The sequence below is a fragment of the Peromyscus leucopus genome, chromosome 3, assembly GCF_004664715.2.
Source record: "Peromyscus leucopus breed LL Stock chromosome 3, UCI_PerLeu_2.1, whole genome shotgun sequence".
NCBI classification, from domain to species: Eukaryota; Metazoa; Chordata; class Mammalia; order Rodentia; family Cricetidae; genus Peromyscus; species Peromyscus leucopus.
In genome coordinates, this window is record NC_051065.1 from 131,413,800 (window position 1) to 131,440,111 (window position 26,312).

The following is a 26,312-nucleotide window of genomic DNA, read 5'->3' on the forward strand; positions in this document are numbered from 1 at the left end:
TCTGTCTAGATGTTTAGAACGTGTATATCTTACAGCTGAAAACGTGTGTTCTGTCCCTAACACCTTCCCTTCATCCAGCCCCTTCTGCCATTCTTTTTCACTGCTGGGATTCGAACCCCAGGACTTTGCGCACACTAAGCATGCGCTCTACCCTTGAGTCCCACCCACAGCTGCCTAACACTCCTATATCAAAGCATCTCCTTTTCTTCAGTTCCTAGTTGTCCTTCTATTCCCCAGTAATGTGGTAGCTCCACCCGGACCCCCTCCCCCGATTTTCAATAAAATTGGGACTAGAAGCACCCCATAAGCACAGAGTTATGTTCATACTTACATCTTCAGTGTTTGGCACAGGAGAGTTCTATTTATAGAATTACCAGTCATTTACAAGAGCTATATGCTGAGAGAAAGCAGAAGGCAAATTCTCACACACCAGAGTTAGTAGGATTGCTAGATGGGGGGGAAACAATTTTATCGTAATGAAACAGAACTGCCCTGAACCTTCAGAACACCTCTGATTGCTTAACCCATGCAGGAGTAAGGAACCAGGCACAGGGCTGGGTGAGAGAGAGCTGAGGGTGTGGGAAGGCAGAGTTACAGGACTGGAGCGGCAGCTCCCAAGCAGTGCAACACACACACACACACACACACACACACAGAGAGAGAGAGAGAGAGAGAGAGAGAGAGAGAGAGAGAGAGAGAGAGAGAGAGAGAGAGAGAGAGAGAGCCAACTCAGCAACTCCTAGAAAAAACTACATCTTACTTAGGGTCCCTATTTTCTCCCACTAGGGGCCAGACCTTCCCTTGAGATCTTGCAGTTTTGTGGAGGAAAAATCAGCACCCTTGATTTTGTTAGGTAGCTATTAGTTGAATTAGGTGTGGGGAAAGGGGAGGTCAATGCCTTATCGAAGGAACTTGAAAATGCCGGTCACTATTTAGTTTTCTTCTGTTTTTCTGTTGTTTTTGTTTGTTTGAAACAGTCTTAACAGGGCGGCGCAGGCCATCTGGCTTCCCTCTGGACTCAGCATCCCCAGTGCTGGCATTACAGGCTTGTGCAAGACCCTGCTCTGGTGTGCGTTCTGACAGAGTTCAGAATCCCGGAGGCCTTTCTGAGGGATGGACCAGCAGCATCTTAACCGAGGAGACTGGTCTGAAGTTGAGTCTAAATGCAATCTAGACAGATTTCTATTTGCACAAGATGGGGACGGCCCAGAAGGACCTGAGAGGCAAGTTTGGGCGGTAACTGCCACAGCGAGGGCCAGCCCTCATTCTGTGAGAATACCACGGCTGCCTGCAGAAGGTGACCTCCAACTTCAGAGAGCGGGGGAGAGCGTGGGCTCACTCCAGCCTTGTCCTTGAAGGGGATTGAGCGAGCCGAGGGGAGGGTTAGACCCGGCTCGGGTTTCCAATCACAAAAGAGAAAGCTAGGAGGCTGGCGGGCCCCGCCTCCTCCTCCTCCTCCTCCTTCTTGCAGATCTAGGGTCGGCTGTGCAGTCTGCTGACTTTGCGGTGGTTTCCCTTCCTCGGCGCGCTGCAGAGCCTCCTCTTGTCCGGTAGGTTTGAGCCCGGGACCCCAAAGCTGACTCACAGAACAACAGGGTGTGTGTTGGGGGTAGGGAGTGAAGAGGGGTAATTGGCGGAACTGGAGGAAGGAGCTACGACACGACACAACCTCCCTCTGGGGCCTTTGCCCCTGAGCATCCCGGCTCCAGCCTGCTTCTTCCTCCCGGATTTGGAAGCAGAGGTGGGCAGGAGGCTGAGGCAGAACTCCGGGCTCGGTCTGCATCCTTCAGGCTGGTCCCAGGCCTGTGTGCTCTCAAGGGAGAGACTTGTACAGGTGTAAGTCAACCTGGTTCCACCAAGTCCTTGGTCGGCAGGTGGCGGGCACATCACCCATCTACTGGCGTGCAGGCTGGGGGATCCGGCGGGACCAGGAGGGTCCTGTGAAGGTTGGAAGATCTTGCACCTGGTGATGGAGGAAAGCCCCTGTGTTGTAGGAATGGGGATAAAGCAAAGTTCAGTCCTGAACGTCAGGGTTCATCCCCGGCTCACGCTGCCCGCTCTGCAGCCGGTACAGGTGCTTGCTGGGTCTCTTGGATGCACTAGGGTTTTGTTTACTTCTCGTGTTCAGTGTGCAAGGCCTAGACTTGCCCCCGGAGACTTTATCCGAGATGCGCGCTGCTGCCTCCCTCGTGACCTGCTTTGCACAGGAGAGGTGGCTTGTGGGCCGCGAAGCGAGCACCAACCGGGACTTGGGGTGGAGGAGCTGGTTTGCTTTAGTGGGGAATTTCTGCGGAGTGGACCTTAGCCCCTGATGTAGGGCACTTGTTCATATGCACAGGGGAGGGGAATGTGGGGGACCTTGAGACTCGAGTGTTTTGTTTTCCTGTTTCTCTCTCCCTACAGTCACCTCTCATTTGACACAGGCCTGCTGCAATGCGAACTATTTTCTTCTCATTTTCTACCACTGTTGGGGGTGGGGGGTGGCGGTGGGAGGAGAATGCGCACTTTTGTCTAGATATCCCAGTGAGTCTGCCTGTGCTTGCTGGATGTCAACAGTGTCGCTTTTGAAATTACCCAAACTAATTTAAATGTTTTCAGGAGAGCCCAGCTGGAGATATCCAGCTCTTGCTTCTGCTTTTCTTTTTCTTTCTTTCTTTTTTTTACCCCCAGACAGGCTCTCAGGAATCTCAAGATTGCACTGTGTGATGGAGGATGACCTTGACCTCTCCTGGTCCTTCTGCCTCCACCTCCCAAATGCTGGGATTCCAAGCCTTCCTAATGCATTCTGGAACTTACCTAACACATTTTAAACCAACTAACAAAAATAAACTTGCTGTGGGCAGGGCTTGGGGAGGCTGTGCTTTTCTTACCGAAGAAACGCAGCCACTCTGTTGAAGCCGCTAAAAATACAGGGTCTGTTTGAATTCATTTTAAGGTCAGTGCTTGTCCAAGCCCTTCAGAGATGTTTCATCTTTGTGTCCACCAGAAAGCTACAAATGTGATTCTTTCAGGCAAAATAACCTGTGAAGTGGTACAGATTGGGGAAAAGGTTTAAAAAAATAAAAACGCTTTATGGAAGAAAATAGTTGCGATGATTCCAGCTACTTCATTCAGGACAACTAAGGGTTCTTCACGTGGCAGTTAACTAAGCCAGGTTTAGTCTCTTAGTCCTTTACAGGTTAGATGTTAGGACTGGGCTTGAGAAGGAACAGGATGGGCCGTGAATAGGGTAAGGAAGCCTCAGCTGTGATCAGCTAAGCTGAAAAGGAACTAAGATAGTCAGCATAGATTACTGTTTGATACTTGATTGTGAAGAACCTTGTAAGGAGGGCAGGGCAGTAGAGTACATTTCATGAGATTGTAAGTACAAAACTCAGTCTTCGTCCTCCAGAAGTGAAGGTAGTCATCTAGAGTGGAAATTAGAATCATTTATATTGGCTTTATAAAAAGCTTAAATATAAGTTAGCTGGTTAACATGATTGCACAAAAATTCCTTATAGGGACAATGGAAAGAAATTCTTTTATGTACGTACAAACGTCCCTATCCTTCAGCCAGTAGTGAGCAGTTATAACAAAAGAGGGCATAGGAGTGATGATGTCATCTTAGTTGCTTGCATGAAGTCCTCTGCTCAGGGAGGATTTCATTTTAAGCTCCTGGAGAATTTTCCTCTGATTAAACCTCCATTAAGTGAGATATGGTTCCCTCAAGTGTATTCTGTGCCTAGACCACCCTGAGGCTCGCTCCTGTTGTGCTATGCTTTCCTTTGAGGCTGAAGCTGTGTCGTTTTAGGCTGGTTCTCACTCAGACTCCACTCATGTAAAACGCATTGATCACCCTTTTCTTGTAGGGCAACATGGCAACCCTTAAGGAAAAGCTCATTGCCCCAGTCGCAGAAGAGGAGGCAGTCACCCCGAACAATAAGATTACTGTAGTAGGTGTTGGACAAGTTGGAATGGCATGTGCTATCAGCATTCTGGGAAAGGTATGTTTCAAGAGCAACAGAGGTCACAATTCCTGCAGGAATGCATGTTCTATCTGGGCAGCCTAGGATCGGGTTGTCTTTAGATACCTCTCAGCAATCTGAAATAACTTGTAGGATCGTACTTACCTTTCAGTACTTGCACATATATCAGAGGACTCTGGTCATGCATGACCACACTGGAGCTACCACCCAGAGATTTATTAACGCTGCTATAGTAGTGTGGTGTCCCCCATCATATTCATATTTAAAATTCTCCATGCTGTCAAAAATCACACCCCTCATTGCTGGTTTTGCATTAATCCATGACATGTGTTTCATATCCTTACCATGCCTCTTTTTCTGTCTTGCAAGCCTTTGACTTTTTCTAATGGTCCAGGCCAGTTTCAGAACATCCTCTCCAGTGCATGCTTTTGAGGTGTTTCCTTGTGATTAATCCGGTTGTATCTGTTCAGTGGTTCCACATCAGGAGGTATAGTGTGGTAACTTGCCTCATTTCTATCAAGATAAACTGAGGCCTGTGGTTAAATGTAGCTGATGTTTTCTCTGGTCCTGCCCAGCCCTATGGGCCCCACAGCCTCTTTTAAGTAATCACTCAGAAGCTTATATTAATTAAAACTGCTCGACCATTAGGAAGCTCAGGCTTATACTGACTAGCTCTTGCCCTTAAACTCAGCCAATTTCTGTAAATCTAAATGTTGCCATGTATTCTGTGGCTTTACCTGTGTGCCATTACATTCTGCTCCCTGGAGGGCAGGCTGGCATCTCCTGACTCAGCCCTTCTGTTCCTAGAACTCTCCTTGTCTGCTTGTCCCGATGATACTTCCTGCCTGGCTACTGGCCAATCAGCGTTTTATTTATCAACCAATCAGAGCAACACATATTCACAGCATACAAAACATCCCACAGCAGTTGGATGAGTGACTGGAAAATTTAGATGCAATGGTCTCTGCCTTCTCTTCTTACAGGATTTTTGTAGAGTGACTTGTTGAAACAATGGCTTGCTATTCTCAAACTCTGAACCTGTGGCTTTATTTTGAAATGATTTCAAACTTAATAGAAAATGTGTAGACATTACCTTAATAAATGAAGTTTTCCATGTATGCATCATTCAGGTTTCCCATCCCTCTGCATTTTGCTGTATTCTCTCTCTCTTCCCCCCCCCTCCTTTCTTGTCTCTCTTGCCTCCTCCGTTATATGTATGTGTATATGTATGCATGTATGGGTTCCCTAACCGTTGGAGAATATCTTGACAAGATGAAGCTTTCTAAGTTCTCCAGCATGTTTTCTAAGAGCAGGACAACTCCTACACCATCATTGCAGTCCACGGCTCTCGGCATCACTTTTAAGGCTGCTCTTGTGTCTCCAGGCTTGCCATTCCTTTTGCTGTCTACCTGTCTAGACTCTTGACTGTCCTTAGAAAAAGCAAGCAAGCAGCACCCCCCTATACTGCCCCCCACCCCCGCTGTAGAGCACACTGACTCTGTGTGGAGGCTTCCTGAATACCTCTGACCAAGCATATTCCTTCTGTTTGTGAAGTTCAATGAGTTGTTGTTTTGTTGGGGATTGAGTACAGGGACTCTTCTGTATGCTAGGCCAGCTTTCTACAATTCAGGCCCTGGGTTGCATTCCCAGCCCTTTTTATTCTTATTGCTTTTGAGATTCTGTGTGTGTCTTATGTTGGCCTCAAACTTGTGATCCCTCCTCCGTCCACCTCCTGAATGTTGTGATTATGGGTGTGTGCCACACGACCTGACCCCAAACTTTAAATTCTTTTTCTTATTCATGTGTATGGGTGTTTTTCGTGAGTGTATGAGCATCAGGAGGCCAGAAGAGGGTGTTGGATCCTCTGGAACTGGATTCACAGATGGTTGTGAGGCACCATGTGAGTGCAGGGATCTGAACTGGTTTATCAGCAAAGTAGCCTGTGCTCTTAACCACAGAGCTGTCTGTCTCTCCAGCATGTAAATTTTAAATTCTAAAGAATCAAACCGTGACTCTTTTAACTGAGAAATAGCTATCAGTGTGTACTGTATTCTTTTGCTTGCTTTTCTAGCTACTTTTAATTGACTAGATACCTGTGAATGTGATAGTTTCCCGAATTATAGGGGTTTTAGGTAGTCTTAATTTAGTGTTCACTCTTCCTTTGGTCAGAACAAAATAGTTGAGCTTACATTTCTGTTTTTTTTTTTTTTTTTACCAAAATAAATACATACCATAAATATATCATGCACGATGCTATTGAAGTGCTTTATTCTAAATAATCGATAAATATTTTTTTTAAAAACCTTTTTCTTTTGTGTGTGGGTAGTTACTGTTTTGCTTTGGGGGTCTCCTTCAAACCATGCTGGTCTCGATCTCATGGTAGTTCTCCTGCATCAGCTCCACCTTCCAGGTGCTGTAATTCTTGGCCTATACCACCACATCCTTCTAATAGAGAACTTTTCTTATCCTTGCTTTAACACAAAGTGACTGAGGCAAGGGAAATGATGTCACCTGCCTGTTGTCACACAGCTGCCGAAGTAAGAGCTGCAGGAATGGCTATTCCTCCATGTATGTGACACCAAACTCCAAAGGTGACAGTGGAGATAAAGTACGCTCAGGTAGAAATGTGTCTACAGTGCACAAGGCCCTGGGTTTGGTTTCTCAGCACCACAAAACAGTGCATTTATTTAGTGTGAGTACCCCACCCAATGGCACAGCAGCACAGGGCACTGGAGAGAACTGTGGCCCTGGGTCCTGCAGTCCACTGCCACTGCCCAGAGTATCTTACTATATATCTCTAGGCTAGGATAAGCTCAAAAATGCAATTAGTGAATGGCACTTCCCCATTTGGTTAATTATTGAAAAGTTATGTCTTTCCTCTCTCAAAATCTCATGCTTAACAGGCACTTGAATATAAAAATGCTGGCATCAAATACCAACCCATTGACGTCAGTCATTTGTTAACTAAGAGGCAGAAGCACAACTCTATCCATTCCACTTGGGACTTGAGATCAAAAAATTTCTACAGTAACGTTCTTGGCTTCCAGTGGGCCTTACCCCTTAATAATGTGTATTTATATTCACAGGACTATGGAGATGTAGTTAGAGAGATTTCAGTCCTCCAGTGGCAGCAGTCCCCGGTCATGCATCTGTTTGTGTAGCTCTACTCATAGAGGGTGTACATCACACACGTTCAGCTATGTGCAGCACTTTGGTTATTTTTTAGGTGCTGACTCACCTCCTTCCCTCAGTTAAGTGTGCACTTTAAAGCTGGTTCTCTACACCCACTGACACAGAGGCACTGACATCCTGTGACTCGCTATTCCACAGAAGCTCTGCATTGTGTTGAGCTGTTGACGTCTGTGGCTCCCATGTGCTCTTACTAAAAGACAATTGGAATTTCTGGTGCTGGGTGTTGTCACAGAATATTAGGTTATTATTAAGTGAGGAGGCATTAATTTAGGACTTAAAATGCAAATCAGGGTGTTGTGGGCTCTTAAATGCTGCATACAAAGGAACTAAACAGTTGTTTTTAATTTTTCAAACATATTTAAATAAAAACATAGATAAGAATTTGTGTCCATATTTGATACAGAACTGTCACTGCTCCCTGCACTTAGGGATTGGTTCCTGAGGGCTGACTCTTTGTCCTAAGACATGGCTGTCTTTCCTGTGAAAACATTTAGCTACTTGGAGCCAAGATAAGCATTCTAGGGTTCAACCAAGTTCAATTACAAAGTGAACTCACCCTTGGAGATTTAAGTCAGATCTTTCTCCCAGAAGCCCTCTGAATTATGATGACATCAAAACTGGTAATGTTTTCCCTGAGTCAGTCTTTGTCTGTCTCTCTCTATCTCTCTCATATGTGTATGTGTGTGTTTTCATATATGTACATATTCATTACCTAATGTGAAGGCTTCCGCTCTCATCTGTGTCTTCTATTGAGTCAACTTTCAAGAGGAATCTTTTTATCTTTCTCTTGAATTGTCATTGAATGCCGAACACCAAAATTCTTGAGGATTTTAGCCATTAGGTGCTTAGCCATTTGTAAAAGGCTTCTTTAGGGTAGATTGGTGCTAAGCCTTCTTTATGTGACTTAGGGAACTATATTTATAATCAGAGACTTGGTGAACATTTCATATGAGAAGGTGCGATATTTTCCCTCACAGCCCGGCATGGCAGAGAAGGCATGCTTGCTTATGTCTTTGTAGATAAGGCAGGAAGTAAAGCCAGCAATAATGTGAACTCCAAGGCCTATCCCCAGTGACCCACTTGTCCAGTAAAGCTTCATGTCCTAAAGCTTCTACAGTTTCCCCAGGCAGCACCGCTGGCTGGAAACCATGTGTTCAGAACTCAGAGCCTGTGGGAGACTTCATAGTCAAGCCATGATAGGAATGCATGCCTGCTTTTGTGTTTCTAGTCTCTAGCTGATGAACTGGCCCTTGTGGATGTCTTAGAAGACAAGCTCAAAGGAGAGATGATGGACCTGCAGCATGGGAGCTTATTTCTTCAGACTCCTAAAATTGTAGCGGATAAAGGTAGGCAGTTTCTTTGCATTCTCCAAGAGTTCTTATATGAAAATTATTTTATAACAAATAAGTGATTTCAATGCACCCTCAAGCATGACAAACTGATCATTCAATGTAACACGAATCTTAAATGGTTTTATTATTATTAATAGTAATAATAATAATAATAATAATAATAATAATAATAATAATAAAAACAGGAAGCCAGGTATTGGGGTAAATTCTGAAAGATCAGAGGGACAGAACAAGCCACAGCCAACCTCACCTTGCCAGTTCCTCAGCTGATCTTGTTTCCTCAAACTGGAAGCCTCTGAATCTTCACCCAAATGGATCTCAGCTGATCTGCTGCTAAAAGCTAAAAGCTTAAAAAGGCTCTAGTTCCTAGGCCTCATGCCTTATATACCTTTCTGCTTCCTACCATCACTTCCTGGGATTAAAGGCATGAGTCACCATGCCTGGCTGTTTCCAGTGTGGCCTTGAACTCAGAGATCCAAAATGGATCTCTGCCTCCCAAGTAATAGGATTAAAGATGTGTGTGCCACCGTTTTCTGGCCTCTATGTCTATCTGATGGCTGTTCTCTGACCACAGATAAGTTTATTAGGGTGCACAATATATGGGGGAACACAATATCACTGCATTTCACTTTTAATTGATTACTATTACTGCCTGTGGTGCTGTGAATCAAGCCAGGGCTCAGTGTGCCCCTGAGCTACACACTCCAGCCTAACTTTTTTGTTTTTTGTTGTTTTGTTTTTGAGACAGGGTTTCTCTGTGTGTCCCTGGCTGTCCTGGAACTCGCTCTATTTACCAGGCTGGCCTCAAACTCAGAGATCCACCTGCCTCTGCCTATGTGCTGGATTGAAGATGTGTACCACCACCACCCATCTAAAACTATTTTTTAACTAGGAAAAGGTGGAATTGTGGGGGCGATTGTTTCAGTAGTGGCTAATGACAAAATGTTCATGATCTGTTTTAGTAATTTTATATACTACAAAATTTCCATCTACTTAGAAATGGTCCCCTATTTTTTTAATTTAAAATTTGTCCATAATTCTACTTCTTGTAGACTGTATAGTCATTAAAAATGAGATTCTTCTCCATTTCTCCTGTGGCCATATTACCAGGAGAGAAGTACAGGCTGTGATGTGTGGTGGTGTTTACCATCTGCGGCTTCCTCATCGAGACCAACTTTTCTGTGTCAGTTTCTACAAATTTGTTTTCTGGAGATTCTGCTTACAGATGCACACAGCCTGTGAACATATTCTGTCTTAAGAGTTCCTGTAGAATGTGGTCCTGTACTCCATATGCCAACAGCCATCTTCATTAGCTTTATTTTACCAACATGCTTTTTGTTCATTTTGCCTGCTCATAGAATCCAAGTTGCCTTGAACTCACTATGCACTTGAGGCTGGCCCCTCCTAGCTGCTAGGATTATAGGTGTGTAGTGCTGTGCCTGGCAACACAATTCTTTTTTTTTTTTTAAGTAAATTTAGAATGTATTCTTTTTTAAAAAATCATCTTTAAAATATACCTTTTGAAAAATAATAAAACCCCAGCGAGGCCTGTGTGTAGTATCTCAGTTTTCAAGTACGCTGCATTTCATTTGTCCCAGAATCATCTAATTCTTCATCTTGCTGCTTTGGTAAAAAGTGTTGGGGTTTCTTCCTTTCTTCTGTGTCCAGGGTCTGGTTGCCTTGAAGAAACTAGCTAATGTCCATTACTTACTGACAGTCCCTTCAGAGTCCTGCATGGGTCAGGAGTTTGGGTTTGTCATCCCATCTTCCCCTTGAACTAGGTGGAACTAGGCATTCCCTGCATTTGATGGGAAAAGGCTGTTAGTACCCGGCATTTATGATGTGGATGTGCTGTTTGTTGGAACTTGCTGGTTGCATCAACACTTTCTTAGCAGAAAAATAAAATCTTCCACAAAAATTAACACCACTAGAGCATAAATAATCTTCCTTAACAATACGTTATAGCCAGATTATAGGTGACACACATCTATAATCCCAGCACTCAGGAGGCAGAGGCAGACAGTTCTAGGCCAGCCTGGTCTACACAGTGAGTTCCAAGCCAAATAGGGCTGCATAGTGAGATTGTCTTACACACACATGCACACACACACACACACACACACACACACATACACACACACAAGTGCACATGCATGCATACCTGTACATACTATAGACGTGTATGCATATGTATAATACATATTTGTGTGGCCCATGCTAGCCTTGAATTCATGGCAATCCTCCTGCTGTAGCCCCCTGAGTGATGGCAGAAGAAGTGTATGCCATCCCTTAATACGCAGAATATTAGAAATCTAAGTCTGATTTCCAGTCAAAAGCCTTTCTTTTCCTTTGTAGATGTCAGTAGCATTCATTATATGGCTGAAAAGAAACTGAGTTTTGTATTGCGTGTTATTAAAAGGAATATGCAAAAACACAATTTCATGGCAATTGTGGAAAGCCCACCTGCTAGGTTGTGGGCTCACTGACAGGTTTTAGCTTTTCCTGGAAATCCAATGGACTTCTTAGCCACAAACATATTTTAGGGTATTTCACTGGTTCGTTATCTGCCAGTTTTAAAGTGGGGTTGCTTCATCGTTTCTCAAGGAAGAAAAACACAGCTGCAGCAGCTTGAACCTGAAAACCTTTTAAGAGGTGCTAGAGAAATGGCTCAGTGGTTAAGTAGTGTGTGAGCTGCTTTTCAGGGGACCTAAGATCGGTCCATTCCACCTGTGCCTGGCAGCTCACAACCACCTACAACTCCAGCCCCAGATGCCCTCAAACTAACTAACTCTCTCTCTCTCTCTCTCTCTCTCTCTCTCTCTCTCTCTCTCTCTCTCTCTCTCTCTCTCACACACACACACACACACACACACACACACACACACACACGTCTTAAAAACACAATCTTTTAATACAGAAAATTAAGTTATCATAAGTTCTGGGGGCTTATGCAAGGTGAAGTTTCTAGAACATACCATAGGTGGCATGTTTGACCAAGGAGTTGAATTTAAGGTTCTCTCTCTTGCCATTTTTCTTCAAGATTACTCGGTGACAGCCAATTCTAAGATTGTGGTGGTGACAGCAGGCGTCCGTCAGCAGGAGGGGGAGAGTCGCCTCAACCTGGTGCAGAGAAATGTCAATGTGTTCAAGTTCATCATTCCCCAGATTGTCAAGTACAGCCCCGACTGCACCATCATTGTGGTTTCCAACCCAGGTACTAACCCGGTGCTTTAACTGTAACAGTGGCCTGTCTGGTTCTCTTCTGTGGGCTTCAGCGTTTGGGGACCCTCTTGTTTTGGGTTTGTTCACTGATAGAGGTGGTCCACAGGTCTTCTGCTACTAGTGCAGAAAGATGGTGTTTGCAAAACAGGTGGCTCCATCCCAGGCCAGATGTTGAAAAATGTGAGTTTTGTACGGTGGGGTTTCAGCTCTTTGTTCATCTGTGTTTGGTGTAGAGTTGGAAGGCATTTTTAAATGCTGTAAAGGTAGAACTGGGAGGTGACCCTGTAAAGTACAAGTTATGAAAGCATGAGGATCTGGTTTTTTTTGGCTCTCTAGTATCCATGTAAAATGCCAGGCTTGGGGACACACAGTTTTAATATCGGTGCCAGGGAGATGGAGACAGGAGGATCCCTGATGCCCATTGGTCAGCCAACCTCGCCAAACTGGTGAACTCGGGGTTAGTCAAGAAACTCCATCTCAAAATAAGATGGGAGTGACTGAAGAAGACTCAGCATGGACTTTGGCCTTCACACTCACACAGGCATATGTGTACTCTTGTGTGCATACACAATATACAATATACTCCAGTCCCCAATACTACCTTTGTAGCCAAATAAATAAAAATTATGTGAGGTCATTGTTTACAGCCTCTACCGGGCCCCAACAGACCAGGATAAAAATCAGAGTGGATTCATAAAGCAAAGTCCACACCACGAAGTTGCCACTGAGCTATTCATTCGAATTCATAAATTAGGACAAGGACAAAACAGTTACAAGCAGAAGAGGCTTGGAGAGAATGACCTGATAATTAAGAGCACCAGGTGCTCTTTTAGAGGACCCAGGTTCAGTTCCCAGCACTGATGCAGTGGCACACAACTGTCTATAACTCCAGTTCTGGAGGATCTGATGCCCTCTTCTGGACTCTGCGTGTGGCACACAGACATATAGGTGGATAAACACACGTAAAATAAAAATAAATAAAACTCTTTAAAAATAGAATCATCTCTTAGAACCTGGCATCAATTATTTTTCTATCATGGTCTTACAAAGAAAGTAACTTCGAAATGGCCAAGCTGGTTTTTGTTTGGCATTTTCTCTCCTTGGCCTTTTTTTTCTCTGTTTATAAAAGGAAAGTTTTCTAAGGACAATTTAAGGTTTTGTAAGTACATTATATTTTGTCATGTGCCAGAACAAGTGGCTGAAGTTCAGTCTGTGTCACTGTCCCCCCTTTTTGTTTTTGGGGTGCACTGGGGATTGAACTACATGGTGAGTAGGTATTCTATCGTTGAGCTGTGTCACCCACTCAGTTCAATGTCACACCTCTTGGGTCTGCAGTTTGTCATCACAGTCACTGCATGATGGTTAGCATAGACAGAATGTTGATAAAATGGCAGACCTGTCTCGGACCCTTCCCCTGGAGGGCTGTGAACAAGCCTGAGGAATCATTGCAGCTCCCTTAGTACTGGGAGTTGGGACCTGATAGGAGATCATTTCTGTATTCTTAGTCTTTATGTGCCTAGACTGGGGCTTCCTGGGTGGTTCAGGCATGTATGTAAACATGCATACCACACAGATGTAGAACAGAAATGGCAGTCAGCTAGCCATATTGCATCTCCACATCCTGTTTCAGTCGTCACTGATTACATCATTTCCAAGGTAGACCTTCCAAGTCTGAGTCTCCAGGAAGCCACTTCCCGTGCATTAAAGTTGGCATTCAAAAGGCATTATCCAGTCAGTGTGCTTAAATACCTTCCCAGGCTCCAGAGAGGAGGGCAGGGGTGAGGGTCTGAGGGCAGGGGTGAGGGTCACCGGGCCTGCTGTCAGCTTCCTTTCTGACAGTGTACCCCTCTCCTTTTCTTTCCAACATAGCCTGTAACCCCTGTGACCCAGCAAAAGTTTTACCACAGTGCCACATGGGAGGAAGGGTATATAGCAGTTGTCCAGCCGTGAGATAGCAATGACATGACTTATAGGACAGTATCGCACTCAAGAAAATGTACACAGCACCCCTTGCTAACTGAGCAGTGGCATTGTTTCTGATGACAGCCTTCACAGTCATGGACTGTTAGAGTTGGCGGCAATCTAAGTGAATGTGTCAGTGTTCTGTTGCTGTGAAGAATCACCATGACCAAAGCAACTCTTATAAAAGAAAGCAATTAATTGGGCCTGGCTTATAGTTTCATGGCAGGAATCATGGCAGCCTGCAGACAGATACAGTACTGGAGGAATAGCTGAGAGTTCTACATCCTGCTCCATAGGCAGAGGGAGCCTGTGCCTGACATGGGCTTCTGCCAGCAAGGCCACACCTACTCCAATGAGGCCACACTTAATTCTTCTAATCCTTTTCGCAGTATCACTCCCGACTAAGCGTGAGCCAGTGGCGGACATTGTTATCATGTCCATCACATCATCTGGCCATCACGGTGAGGGCCAGACCAGTCTTTTTTCTTTCTTTCATGGTAAAGCTCATTGACTTGTAAAGTTCCTAAGTATTCTTATGTCAAATAATGATGCATATGCACAGATTTTACCTATTTCATATTTACAGTTTCTCACAAATTCTTCATATCTGTCTGAACCTGAGTATGAAAAGTTAAATTACATACCTCTCTGAGGCCATTTCTCACCGGCAAGATGGGCATGTGGGGAGGGAGAAGCCAGAGAACCTTCTAATTGGTTCAGCAGTTCTGATTTACTTTCTTTTCTCTAAAATATTTAGTGGATATTCTTACTTATGTCACCTGGAAACTGAGCGGGTTACCTAAACACCGTGTGATTGGAAGTGGATGCAATCTGGATTCTGCTCGGTTTCGCTACCTCATGGCAGAGAAGCTTGGCATTCATCCCAGCAGTTGCCATGGGTGGATTCTGGGCGAACACGGCGACTCCAGTGGTAAGAAAGATAGTTTCCTTTGTGCCTCTGGGTTATGCAGACTGTTCGTAAATTTTTTGCTTTATTTCAAATTTTAGTTTTTTATACTTGTTATATTTCAGAAAGGATTCAGAAATCGTATAGCTATATTTTGGGTTCTGTTCCAGTTTGCTTTTTCTGTCATCCATCCATTCATCCATCCACCCAGCTGTCTTTTTGTTTGGTTGTTTTGCAGACAGGGTCTTACTGTGTAACTCTGGAACTCACCATGTGGCTGTCTTGGAATTTGCCATGTAGACTAGGTAGGCTTTGAACTCAGAGATCCGCCTGCCTCTGCCTCTCTAGTGCTGGGAATAAAGGTGTGCGCCACCACACCCAGCTTCATCTAGCTATTTTTGAAAACATCTGTGTGTGAACACCTGCACACATGTGGAAATCAGAGGCCAACTTTGAGAGTTGGTTTTCTCCTATCACGGGAGTACCAGGGATGAAACTCAGGTCATCCGTCTTGACAGCAAACACCTGTCTGTACCTGCTGAGTCGTCTTGGGCGTCTCACTGTATTTGTCCTCACCCAGTAAGCATGAATCATAGTCATCATGCTCCTTTCTCCCTCAGTCCTTCAATGTGGGATTTCTTCTGTTCTTTCTCCTCCTCGTCCTCGTCCTCATCCTCCTCCTCCTCCTCCTCCTCGCTTTGCTTTGTTCTGTGGTTTTGTTTTCATGTAGTCCAGGTTGGCCTAAAGTTCCCAGTAGCAGAAGATGACCTTGAACTCTGATCCTCCTGCCTCCATCTCCTGATTGCTGGGATCCACACCTAGGGGGTTTTCTTTTCTTTTTCCTTTTTTTTTTTTTTTTTTGTTAATTAATTTTTTTTAACTTAAAAAAAGTTTCTTTCATAACTGCAGTACAGGAAGCAAAATCAGGAAGTGTAACATTGAGCCCTTATTTAATCCACGGCCATTTGCAAATATTACCCTCTGATGTCCTGTGGGCCTTTTACCTCATCTGGATCCATCTTGACATCATAAATTGTATCTCATTCTGTTTCTGAGTCTCCCTTAGTTCTTGATCTGTGTGTTTTCATGATGGTGACATTTTTGTACATGAACGTCCATCCCTGTCTATTTGAACAGTTTAAGCTCACATCCTTCCAGACAAGTACTGCCCAGAAGGGAAGTCGGCTCTGGTGCCTCTGCCTGCAGTGTTCTCAGGTGGATTTGCATTGTTTGTTCTCTCATTATTGTGTCATTTTTTCCTAGAGCAGCTTTTCCCCCCTGTTTCCTTATTGACCTGTATTAACACAGATGAGAGAGAAGTTATTCTTGCTTGGGCACAATTAAAGAGATAGTGGTTTTCTTTGAAGGCCATGTGGATGTCTGGTTGGCCTGGAACAGCAGAAACTGTGGACCAGGGAGTCTTCCCTGGCCTCTGGCAGTTTAGCTGCTGTAGCTGTGGGACTGCACTGGACTCTGCCTGAGTCCTCGTTCATACCCTGAGTCACCAGTGTTCTCCAAAAGTCCGCAGGAGCGCGAGACTGGGGTTTCAGAGTCTACTTCCTGTGTTTTTAGACATTCTCCTCTAAATTATGAAGACCCTAATTTACATATTAGTGTACTTTCATAACTCTGGGTATAATTATCCTAGACATTTTTCTTTTCTTAAAAAGAAAGGGACTTTTGTTACCAAACAGTCCCCAGTAGAGAAGTTTATATTTCTAAAATTGAGAGTTTAGGATGGTCCCAAACTATAATCTCTTGTGATTTTTACCAACCTAGAGATTTGGAAAGAACTTCATGTTCTCTGTAAATTATACGATGACTGTTTTGAGCCACATTTGTTGAAAGTTAAAAGGTCAGCAGTAGGGGCTGGAGATGTGACTCGGCAGGGCAGAGCCCTTGCTGCTGTGGCAGAAGGCAGAGGACCCAAGTTCAGTTCCAAGCACCCACATCAGGTGGCTCACAACTGCTGCAAGTTCAGCCCCAGGCGTTTCCACCCTCTTCTGGACTCCTTGGGGATCTACTCATGCCCACACACATACACACATAATAAAAACTAAAACACACACACACACATGTTTTGTTTAAATATATGTGTTTAAAAGGTCAGATCTATTGCTAGTCGAAGGCAAATATCAGAGCAAATTCTTCCCCAAAGCGGATGGGAACTCGACTAGAGACAATTGTCACTGGACAGTGCCAAGTGGTGCTGGGATAATTTGCATCAGAGCTGAGATCTGAGCTGAGGAAAAACCTTTTTGCTTTATTTTACAGTGGCTGTGTGGAGTGGGGTGAATGTGGCAGGAGTCTCCCTCCAGGAACTGAATCCAGAAATGGGAACGGACAATGACAGTGAGAACTGGAAGGAAGTGCATAAGATGGTGGTGGACAGGTGAGGGCGCGGCTCCATTTCAGTGAATTCATGTCCTGTCCCGGCAGGTAAGACCCTAAGCTGTTTCCACACTGCCTCTCAGGTAACTCTTCCCCTGATGTGTCTGTCTCGGAGAAGTGGGCAGGATTAATTTAGACCAGTCAGACCTGTTGTACAGGTCTCTAGAGAAAGCTGACTGTAGAAGCCAGCATGGAGTTGCCTAGTGAGAGGGGTCCTCACCTTGCCACCTGTCAACAAATAAGGTAAACCTGGACCCTGTTGGTCACATCACCTCATGCACATGCACTCGGGGCAGATTGCTGGAAGTATTTAAGCAGCCCTGGTCTTACTACCCTGTACCTCTCATTAAAGATGTCTCCCACCCTAATCTTGTTTTCTGAAGGCAGTTCTCTTATCAACTATAAGACAATAGTATGCAGCCAACAGTGCAGGCTTGGACTCTAGTCCTAACGCTCAAGCTGACTCTAGTATTGGAAGCCATTTAACCTTCAAGATTAGCTGCTACCTGTCTTCTCCCAGATGCATTAAGTATAGGTTATAGTCATCCATAATCACGTTCTCTGTGGACCTGTTACTTGTGTAAAGTGTAAGACCCAGTGGATTCATCAAAATGAAGTTACACATGACAGACATACAGGGCCACATTTTATCACTGACAAGCATTCAATCAGTGTTTGCAAAGTTCTTGTGAGAAAATTGCTACTTCAAATATGGAAGTTTTATTTAGAATGACTTTTCTTAGAGAATTTGACTATGTATAAAAAAAATCTAAAAGTTGAAAAAGTTCTTAGATTTTTTTCAGTTTACACAATGCTTTGGTTTTATGAATGAGGTGACTGCTCACTTGAGTGGTGGCCTCTGCTGTCATTCACTGTTTCCTAATATATTTGGAAATACACTTTTATGTCCATCAATGGTGGTTGAAAATGTCTAGTTTTAGGAATTGGAAAGATGCCTCGTCAGTTAAGAGTGTGTACTGCTCTTGTAGAGGACTAGAGTTAAGTTCCCAGCACCCACACTGGGTGGCTCATGATTGCCTGTAACTCCAGCTCCAGGGGCATCCTCTGGCCTCTTGGTATTGGCACTCATGAGCACATGCACCCACATGCACATGCACATACAAACACACAGTGCATACACATAATTTTTTTTAAATCTTTAAAAAAAAAAGAATGAACATTCTTTTTTAAAAAAATTTTATTATTGGGAAATTTTATATTCATTTTACATACCAACTACAGATTCTCTCTTCGTTCCTTCTGCCCCCCAGCCTTCCCCCACAACCCACCTCCCATTCCCGCCTCCTCCAAGGCAAGGTCTCCCATGGGGAGTCAGCAGAACCTGGTACATTCATTCAGTTGAGGCAGGTCCAAGCCCCTCCTCCCTGCACCAAGGCTGTGCAAGGTGTCCCACCCTAGGCACTGGGCTTCAAAATGCCTGCTCAAGAATGAACATTCTTAAGCACTGTGACTTCATAAATGTTCACTGACACCTGTGTATCACCTGTCATGTAGTCCTTACACTTTCATAGATTTTATTTGTACATTAATTCACTTGATATTCATAAAAAGCTTAAAAAGCAGATGCATGTTCTCCTTTACTAAGGAACTAGAACTGAAAGGTTAAAGAATTGGCCAAGATGACCATTAGAGACAGATCAAGTGTCAACCCAGTGTCAGGTTCAACTATCTCTTGTGTGGTTTCTTTTTCTAAGTGCCTATGAAGTCATCAAGCTAAAAGGATACACCAACTGGGCCATTGGGTTGAGTGTGGCTGACCTCATTGAATCCATGTTGAAAAACCTATCTCGGATTCACCCCGTGTCTACAATGGTGAAGGTGAGAGAACCTGCTGCGGAGTGTAGCAGGCTGTCCAGTCTTACGTTGTATAAAGAGATTCATCTAAAGAAAGATAGGGAAGTTTCCAGTCCATAGTTCTGCATTTAGGGTTTATATAAGCTGAGTTTTTCTCTTCCCAACCAAAGTCTAGGGCAAGAGCACTCAACTTTGTAGGAGCTAAGTTGTCTGATAACATTTTCTAAGAAATCTTTGTGTGATCTAAAAACTATTAACTGTGAATCCTGTTCAGAACTTGCCTCTGCTGTACCATTAAATAAGGATAATGAGGTTCAATTTAAGCTTATGTAATAAACCATAGACAGTCTTTCATGGAACACTTGATAATGTAGCAAATCTCATTTAATTAAAAAACTATAGAGCAAACATACAAAAGAGGCAAGAAGCACCTGAAGCCAGGGGCTGGGATGTAGCTCAGTAAAGAGTGCTTGCTTAGCATGCACGAGGCCCTAGGTTTGATTCCCCAGCACTGCTCAAATCAGGTGTGGTTGTGCAGATCTGTAATCAGCAGTACTGAGGATGTGGAGACAAAAGGATCAGAAGTTCAAAGTAATTCTCAGCTATGCAGCAAGTTTGAGATGAACCTGGACTACGTACATTACCTTATTGGAATGAAATTCATTGAATAAAAGTAAAATTATGTTAAAACAGCATATGTAGCAAGTGAGTCATCTCCACATCAGTGTCAAGAATGAAACAAAATTATGGGAAATAGGTAGGATCCCCAAGAATAAGCTAGTTGGCTGGGAAGCTGAATTGGCAAGCTCTGGGTCCAAGTGGGAGACCCTGCCTTAGTATATAAAGTGGAGCACCATCCAGGAAGACAGTTGATGTCATCCTCTGACTTCTACACACTCCCACATGGAAACACGATGCACACACGTATACCCACATGTAGAAAAAGGTGTTTAGGAGTACAACATGGCACTAGATGTTTGACTTAGGGTACTATGGACAGTTTACAAGGCAAGTATGGGAAATTTTGAGTAATTGTTGACTTTTGGGGTGCAGAGAAGTGTGTTTTTATTCTCTCCCTTGTATGTACAAAAATGTTTGAGGTTAATAGTTTTAAGGATTAAAGTAACTTGTTAAATATAATTAACCCTTATATAGGGAAATTTACCCTGTAATCAACTCCCTTATTTAAAGAGCATTTGAGAGATAGTTAACTACTTCTTTAGCACCTCTTGAGAGTACTGTAACTCCAGTTCCAGGGGATCTGACACCCTGTTCTGGCCTTTGTAGACACCTGTTCATAATGTGGTACACATAACTCACAGACATGCATGCACATAAAAGAATAAAATCTTTTTGTTTTATTTTGCAAGGTAAGTTTCTCTGTGTAGCCCTGGCTGTCCTGGAACTTGGCTGTACATAGGCTAGCCTCGGAGTCAGAGAGCTGCCTGCTTCTGCCTCTCAAGTGCTGAGATTAAAGGCGTGTGCAACCAGTCACTCCAGGCACCAAAAACAGAACATTTTTAAAAAACAAGAAACAAAACGGAAAGATATCCATTAAGGGACACCATTGAAAGCCATTTAAATATTCATACAGCAAATTGCATTTAAGCAGAAAATATTTGACTTAAAAACTAAGCACTGACTGCCTTCTTGTGACTTTTTTTGTAGTATAAGTTTACATAGTCTATAAATATAAAATTGATTTCAAAACCCAAATATATGGGGACAGATGGACCAGTTAAATGAAAAAATAAGAGAATGAATTTGTTTCCCAAATTTCCTACAGTTGTTTGTATTTAACACAGCTCTTCTGCTTATTCTTACCATGGCCTCATTCCTCAACTGAATGCTCTTGTTGCTCCCACAGGGGATGTACGGCATTGAGAACGAAGTCTTCCTCAGTCTCCCATGCATCCTCAATGCCCGGGGACTGACCAGTGTCATCAACCAGAAGCTGAAGGATGATGAGGTTGCTCAGCTCAGAAAGAGTGCGGACACCCTGTGGGACATCCAGAAGGACCTCAAGGACCTGTGACTGTCCACTTCTAGGCTGTAGAATCCAACCTCCAATGTCGCTAATCGTGAGCCTTTAGCCTTCGGCCTTGTACGTAGGTCACAGTTTGCTTCTCCCCTGATATGTGACATGAGCTCACAGATCAAAGCCCCAGCTCGGTGGTTGTTTGCACTAGGAGCTCTTGAACAAATAAAGTTAACTGTTGCAGCATACTTCTGTGTGTCCTTTTCTCTGGGTTGCTTGAGACCGTATTTCAGGACCTTTGTAGTTGAGACCAGCCTTGAACTTGATCTTCTGGCCTCACCCTCCCAGATAGTGAGATTGCAAGCTCTCTTTGTGTGTGCTTTTTCCAATGGTTTCTGAAAAGTTGTCACAAGTTCCTTAAATGACTCTTTCTACACCTCAAATGTCCTAAATTCTGCCATCTCTGCTCCTGTAATGCACCTTACATACAGCACCAGAAAATTCAGTCATAGTGTGTTCCATGATTTTCATGTTTTGAGAATATGGTTATAATATTTTGGATATTTTTAATTATGGTTATGTGTAGGTATGTGCACACCGGGTCAGAGGCATCAGATACCTTGAAGCTGGAGTCACAAGGGGTGAGTCACCTGATATTGGTGCTGGGAGCCAAGCAAAAGTCCACTGCAAGCGCAGTACATGCTTTTAACCAATGAGCCATCTTTCCAGCTGTGACAATTTTAAGCTTATAATTAGAGAAGTAATGCACGTTAGTGTGTGTGCGTGCCTTTCATATAAAGTCCATTTTAATTCTCTGAAAGGAAGAAACTACTTTGTAAAATTAGAAAAGACTTATGTTGGAGTTGTCTTTGATAGTAAAGGAAAATGAATGCTTGGGATGAATCACCCAGACCCAGGTGTCAGGAAGACAGCACAATGGAGAAATGAGAAAGAGAGAGAGAGAGAGAGAGAGGGGAGAGGGAGAGAGAGAGAGAGAGAGAGAGAGAGAGAGAGAGAGAGAGAGAGATTGATACATGGGCTATCTAAGACTCAGTTTGAGGATGGTTAAGAGCCGTCATAACAACCCTGGGTTTGCAAGTTGGCTCTGTCCTTGATTTGATAGTGGTCTGGGCATATTTCCTGCTGTCTAATAAAACCTAGGCCTTAATTCCTTCATTCACGAACAGTGATGGTAATGGTTTCTTTTCAATATGAATGGTTTACCTTACTTTTGAATGATTTTTTTTTTTCAGTGTTGAGGCTGAAACCCAGGGCCTTGGGCAAGCTAGGCAAACAGTGTGCCACTGAGCTGTATCACTGGCCCAAGAAGTATAAAGAAAATTACATAGAACTCTCAGTATAAGATATGGCCATAATAGAGGCTAACACACAAGTAGGTGTTATGTACAGATTTCGACCTCCCAAGTTATAAGGTGAAATTTCTTCACCTTGGCACTGTTGATGCTTTGGCCTGAATGATACTGTAGAAAACTGATGGTGAGATGCTTGGCATCAGCTCTGATAGTTACCTGACCTACCTGACAGGTGTCCATTGATACCACCCCTCAATACACTCTAAAGATTTCTGTAGCCATCTCCAAATGTTCCCTGGGGGAAGAGACAAAGTCACCCTTATGAAAACCACTGCTCAGAAGTTTTGTATCTCTGTTTTCCCATGAGGAAATGAGAGGTTCGCAGAGATGATAGCCAGCCACTGAACAGCTAAGATTCAAGTCAGACCTGGTAGCTTCTCAACTCCTGCCCTCAGGCCTCATGTGTTCTGCAGTAAACGCCACTTCTTCCTAATGCATCGAAGCTTTGTTTCATGTTCCAACATCCCTGAGGACGCTTGTGTGTTGGGAAGAGAGACTAAGATAATTTTTCCAAATCAGATTTCAACCAAGACAGGTATTAAATTTTTTCAAGTCACATTTCCAAAATGATGTTTGTATCAAGACCATTTCTATAAGTAGAGAGGACAAGTCTCAACACCAATTCTTGGTCATAGTTCCTAAGTAAATGCTAAATTTACAGTAAGCTGTTGGTTTCCAAGATTCAATTTATGGACCAGTTAAGGGTTTAAATGTGATTCCTGTTTTTGCTAGAGCTCCTACATAAAATGCTGCTGTGAAAGTCTGCAGCTGAGGGCTGAGGAAGAAGCAGAAGCTGTTCATCTAGTTTGGGAACACTGTTCAGTGTCAAACAAAATGAAGCAGATCATAGCAGGGACCCACGACACATTGACAGAACTAAGCAACAAGTAAGTGTTCAAGTATCACCGAGTAAGTTACAGGACAGAAGTGGAAGTCCATGGCTCAGGAAAACAAAATGTGTAAATATGCATTGTATTATATGCTCCCATTAAAAAAAAGATATACTTAATTGTGTGTGGGTATGTGCACATTCATGAAGGTCAGCCAAAGATGTCAGATCCTCTGGAGCTGGAGTCAAAGGTGACTGTGGGTGCTGGGAACTGATCCCAGGTCATCTGCAAGAGCAGCAAGCACTCTCCTGTGCCATCTCTTAGCCCTGTTTCATATTAATACAGAAAGAAGACACTAGTCCAGATGTTAAAGATTCATAGCTCTCCAAATGCATGTAATCATGGTGTCAGACTTTTCCCTTTTAATTTTTCTTAGTCTTTGTTGATATCGGAGATTAAATTGAGGACCTTGTTCATGCTAAGTATGTGTCCTTCCCCTGAGCCACAGTTCTAACCCCATAACCAGACTCTAAAATGTAGCAAGTAATATAGACTAAGTAACATTTGGAAATGACGTCAACTGTGCATCAGTACCTGTATGTTGTTACTGTAAGAACAGCACAGTGGTCAAGTCCAAAGTGCCGTGCCAGTCTTGAAAAGCAATCTTTGCAAAATGATAGGAAATAATTTATAAGCATTTAGGAATGTGGAGGGGATTATGAATAACCTGAAAGTATGGCTGGGAAAAGGTGTGGCATACATTAGTGTCTCACCCTACACTGGGGGGCTGGGGGCGGATATCTGTGTATGGAGGCTTTAATGTATTTGGAGAGACTGGAGAGATGGCCCAGAGGTTAGGAGTGCCAGCTAGAGGACCCAGATTTGATTCCCAGCACCCATACGGCAGCTCACAACATCTGTGACTCCAGTTACCTTTTCTGGCCTCCTCTGGCACCAGGCACATACATGGTATCATGGCATACAGACATACATACAGGCAAAACATCCATATACATAAAATAGTTTTCATTTTTAATTAAGCAATAAATATATCTGGAAAATCCTTTTATGGCCTTGAAGTTTGGAAAGACTTCTCTAAGGTTCAAAGTCTGCCTTTTCATAAGGCAGGTTCTTCCTGGAGAAACAGTGCACTGGAGACAGCAGCCGACAGGGAGATGTCAACTCATGGATCAAGCAAAGAGCTGGCCACCCAGTGTGTAAGAATTATTGAGGTTTAATTTTGAAAACAAAATAGTGAAAAAATTCTAGGTGCTGTACTTAGGTAGATTATTTTTAAAAACTATCCAAACTGATATTAAATATGTGAAAAATATAAGTAAAAGGATATTGATAGACCAATTTCTCCCACAGAATATAAAAAAAAATCCAAAATATTTATTTTTTGAAACCTTTCCATTTACTTATTTATTCATTCATGGGTGTGTGTGTGTGTGTGTGTGTGTGTGTGTGTGTGTGTGTGTGTGTGTATGCCACAGTCCATGTATGGAGGTCAGAGAACAACTTGCAAGAATTGCTTCTCTACTTCCATCATGCGTGTCCTGGGGACTGAACTTGGGTCATCAGGCATGGCTGCAAATGCCTTTACCTGCTGAGCCATCTCACAGACCCTCAATTATTTTTTGAACTTCACAATGATGTATAAACCATCTTTGCTTTTCCTATCTCTTGTTAATTCATCTGTGCGGATAGCAAAGTAAGACTACAAAGTCAAAACCAGTATCTCTTATTAGTTGATAGAGAAGGAACAAATTCTTGTATCTCCAAGAGACTGGAGTAATTTATTTGAAACTGAGAAATTCCATTACTAAGGACCAGGGAAGAGCAGATGTACAGGTGGCACATTATTCCAAGATGAGTCCAGATTTGGTTAAAAACAACTTTGCAGGAAATGTAGAAGGCATGAAGGGTTTGAAGGGTTAAATAACACAGGGAATTTTAATCTCAAATGGGGCTTGGGGAGGGGGTGGGGGTGGGAGGGATCAGACAAAAGGCTGTGATGATGCCTGCCCCCCCCTTCTCATTTATTTTGTCTAAAAGCTATTTAGCTGCCTGTATTTCAAAACTCGATGGTTGTCAGGTTTGCCCCCTGGCCCCTCAAGGTGAAGGCTGCTTGGAACGTGAGCCTCCCACCTCATCCCAGCAGCTGTTGCTTTCAATTCCCCCTGGCGACATGAATGATTCTTTCTAATCAGCTGAATATTTATAAGAACAACGTACAGGGTATTTTTAACAGTGCTTAAAAATAGCTCGTACCTCCTAGCTCTGTGCTGTGCAAACAGGCGCCATGAGCTGCTTCCTTAACATTTAAAATGTATTAAAATTATCTGTATTATCGTTTCTGTCTTTAATACTAACATACAGCCAAAGAAGGAGAATGCTGACACAGTGCTTATCATAAATAGGCATTTGATCAGTGACTCAATTGTGTGTTAACAAAATGAGTTTTGATATTAAAAGTCAGTAGGAGTGGTATTTGCGGGGGGGGGGGTTGGCAAGGGTTGGAGGCAGATAAGATTGGGTGGGGCTAAGATCAAAATGCACAATATACATGTATAAAGTTGTCATAGAATAAATTTAATTTTTAAGAGCCCATGGTAACCCTACATGTCAAGGAAATATTCATATAGATAATGACAAAGCATAGTTTATCTGTGCTAACTTTTAAACAGTTTTAAGGTTATTCTATGTCTATGGATGTTTTTCTCTGCATGTATGTCTATGTACCACATGTATGCCTGGTGCCTACTAAAGCCAGAAGAGGGTGTCAGATCCCCTAGAACTGGAGTTATAGAGGGTTGTGAGCCACCACGTGGATGCTAGGAATTGAGCCTTAGTCCTCAGGAAGAGCAACCAGTGCTCCTAACCACTGAACCCTCTCTCCAATCCCCTTAATTTTTAACACTGTGAAAATTCAACAATGTATTTATTATAAATGACATGACCCATTTCAGACACTTCCCTCAAATGCCTTGATTGTAATAAATACAGTCATTTATATGTTAATAACACAAATGTATTTGGGCACCCAAACTCATAAAGATAAGAACAGGATCTACTGAGAAACTGGTTTTAAACTTAAAAACATCGAGAACAGAATGAAAATGTTTTCCTCTTTCCTCTTTCCTCCGGATAAATAAGAAGCAGGAAGCAGGAGCTGGAGACAGCTCAGTGGTTAAGCGCATTCGCGGCTCTTGCAGAAACCGGGGTTTGGTTGCCACACCCACCTGGCAGCTCACCACTGTCACTGCGCTTCTGGGGGATCTGATGCTCCCTTCTGACTTTCATGGACACCAGGCATGCACTT

General features: G+C 43.3%; 1 protein-coding gene across 1 annotated transcript; it reads left to right on the forward strand.

Annotated features, from left to right (window-relative positions):
- The first annotated feature begins 1,443 nt into the window (after positions 1-1,443).
- Positions 1,444-21,032, forward strand: Ldhb (lactate dehydrogenase B). Its single transcript, XM_028879870.2, has 8 exons — positions 1,444-1,550; positions 3,849-3,983; positions 8,386-8,503; positions 11,550-11,723; positions 14,451-14,624; positions 16,875-16,992; positions 18,707-18,830; positions 20,674-21,032. Exons 2-8 carry the CDS (start codon positions 3,855-3,857, stop codon positions 20,839-20,841), a joined length of 1,005 nt encoding a protein of 334 aa, XP_028735703.1. The 5' UTR covers positions 1,444-1,550; positions 3,849-3,854; the 3' UTR covers positions 20,842-21,032.
- Positions 21,033-26,312: the final 5,280 nt, after the last annotated feature.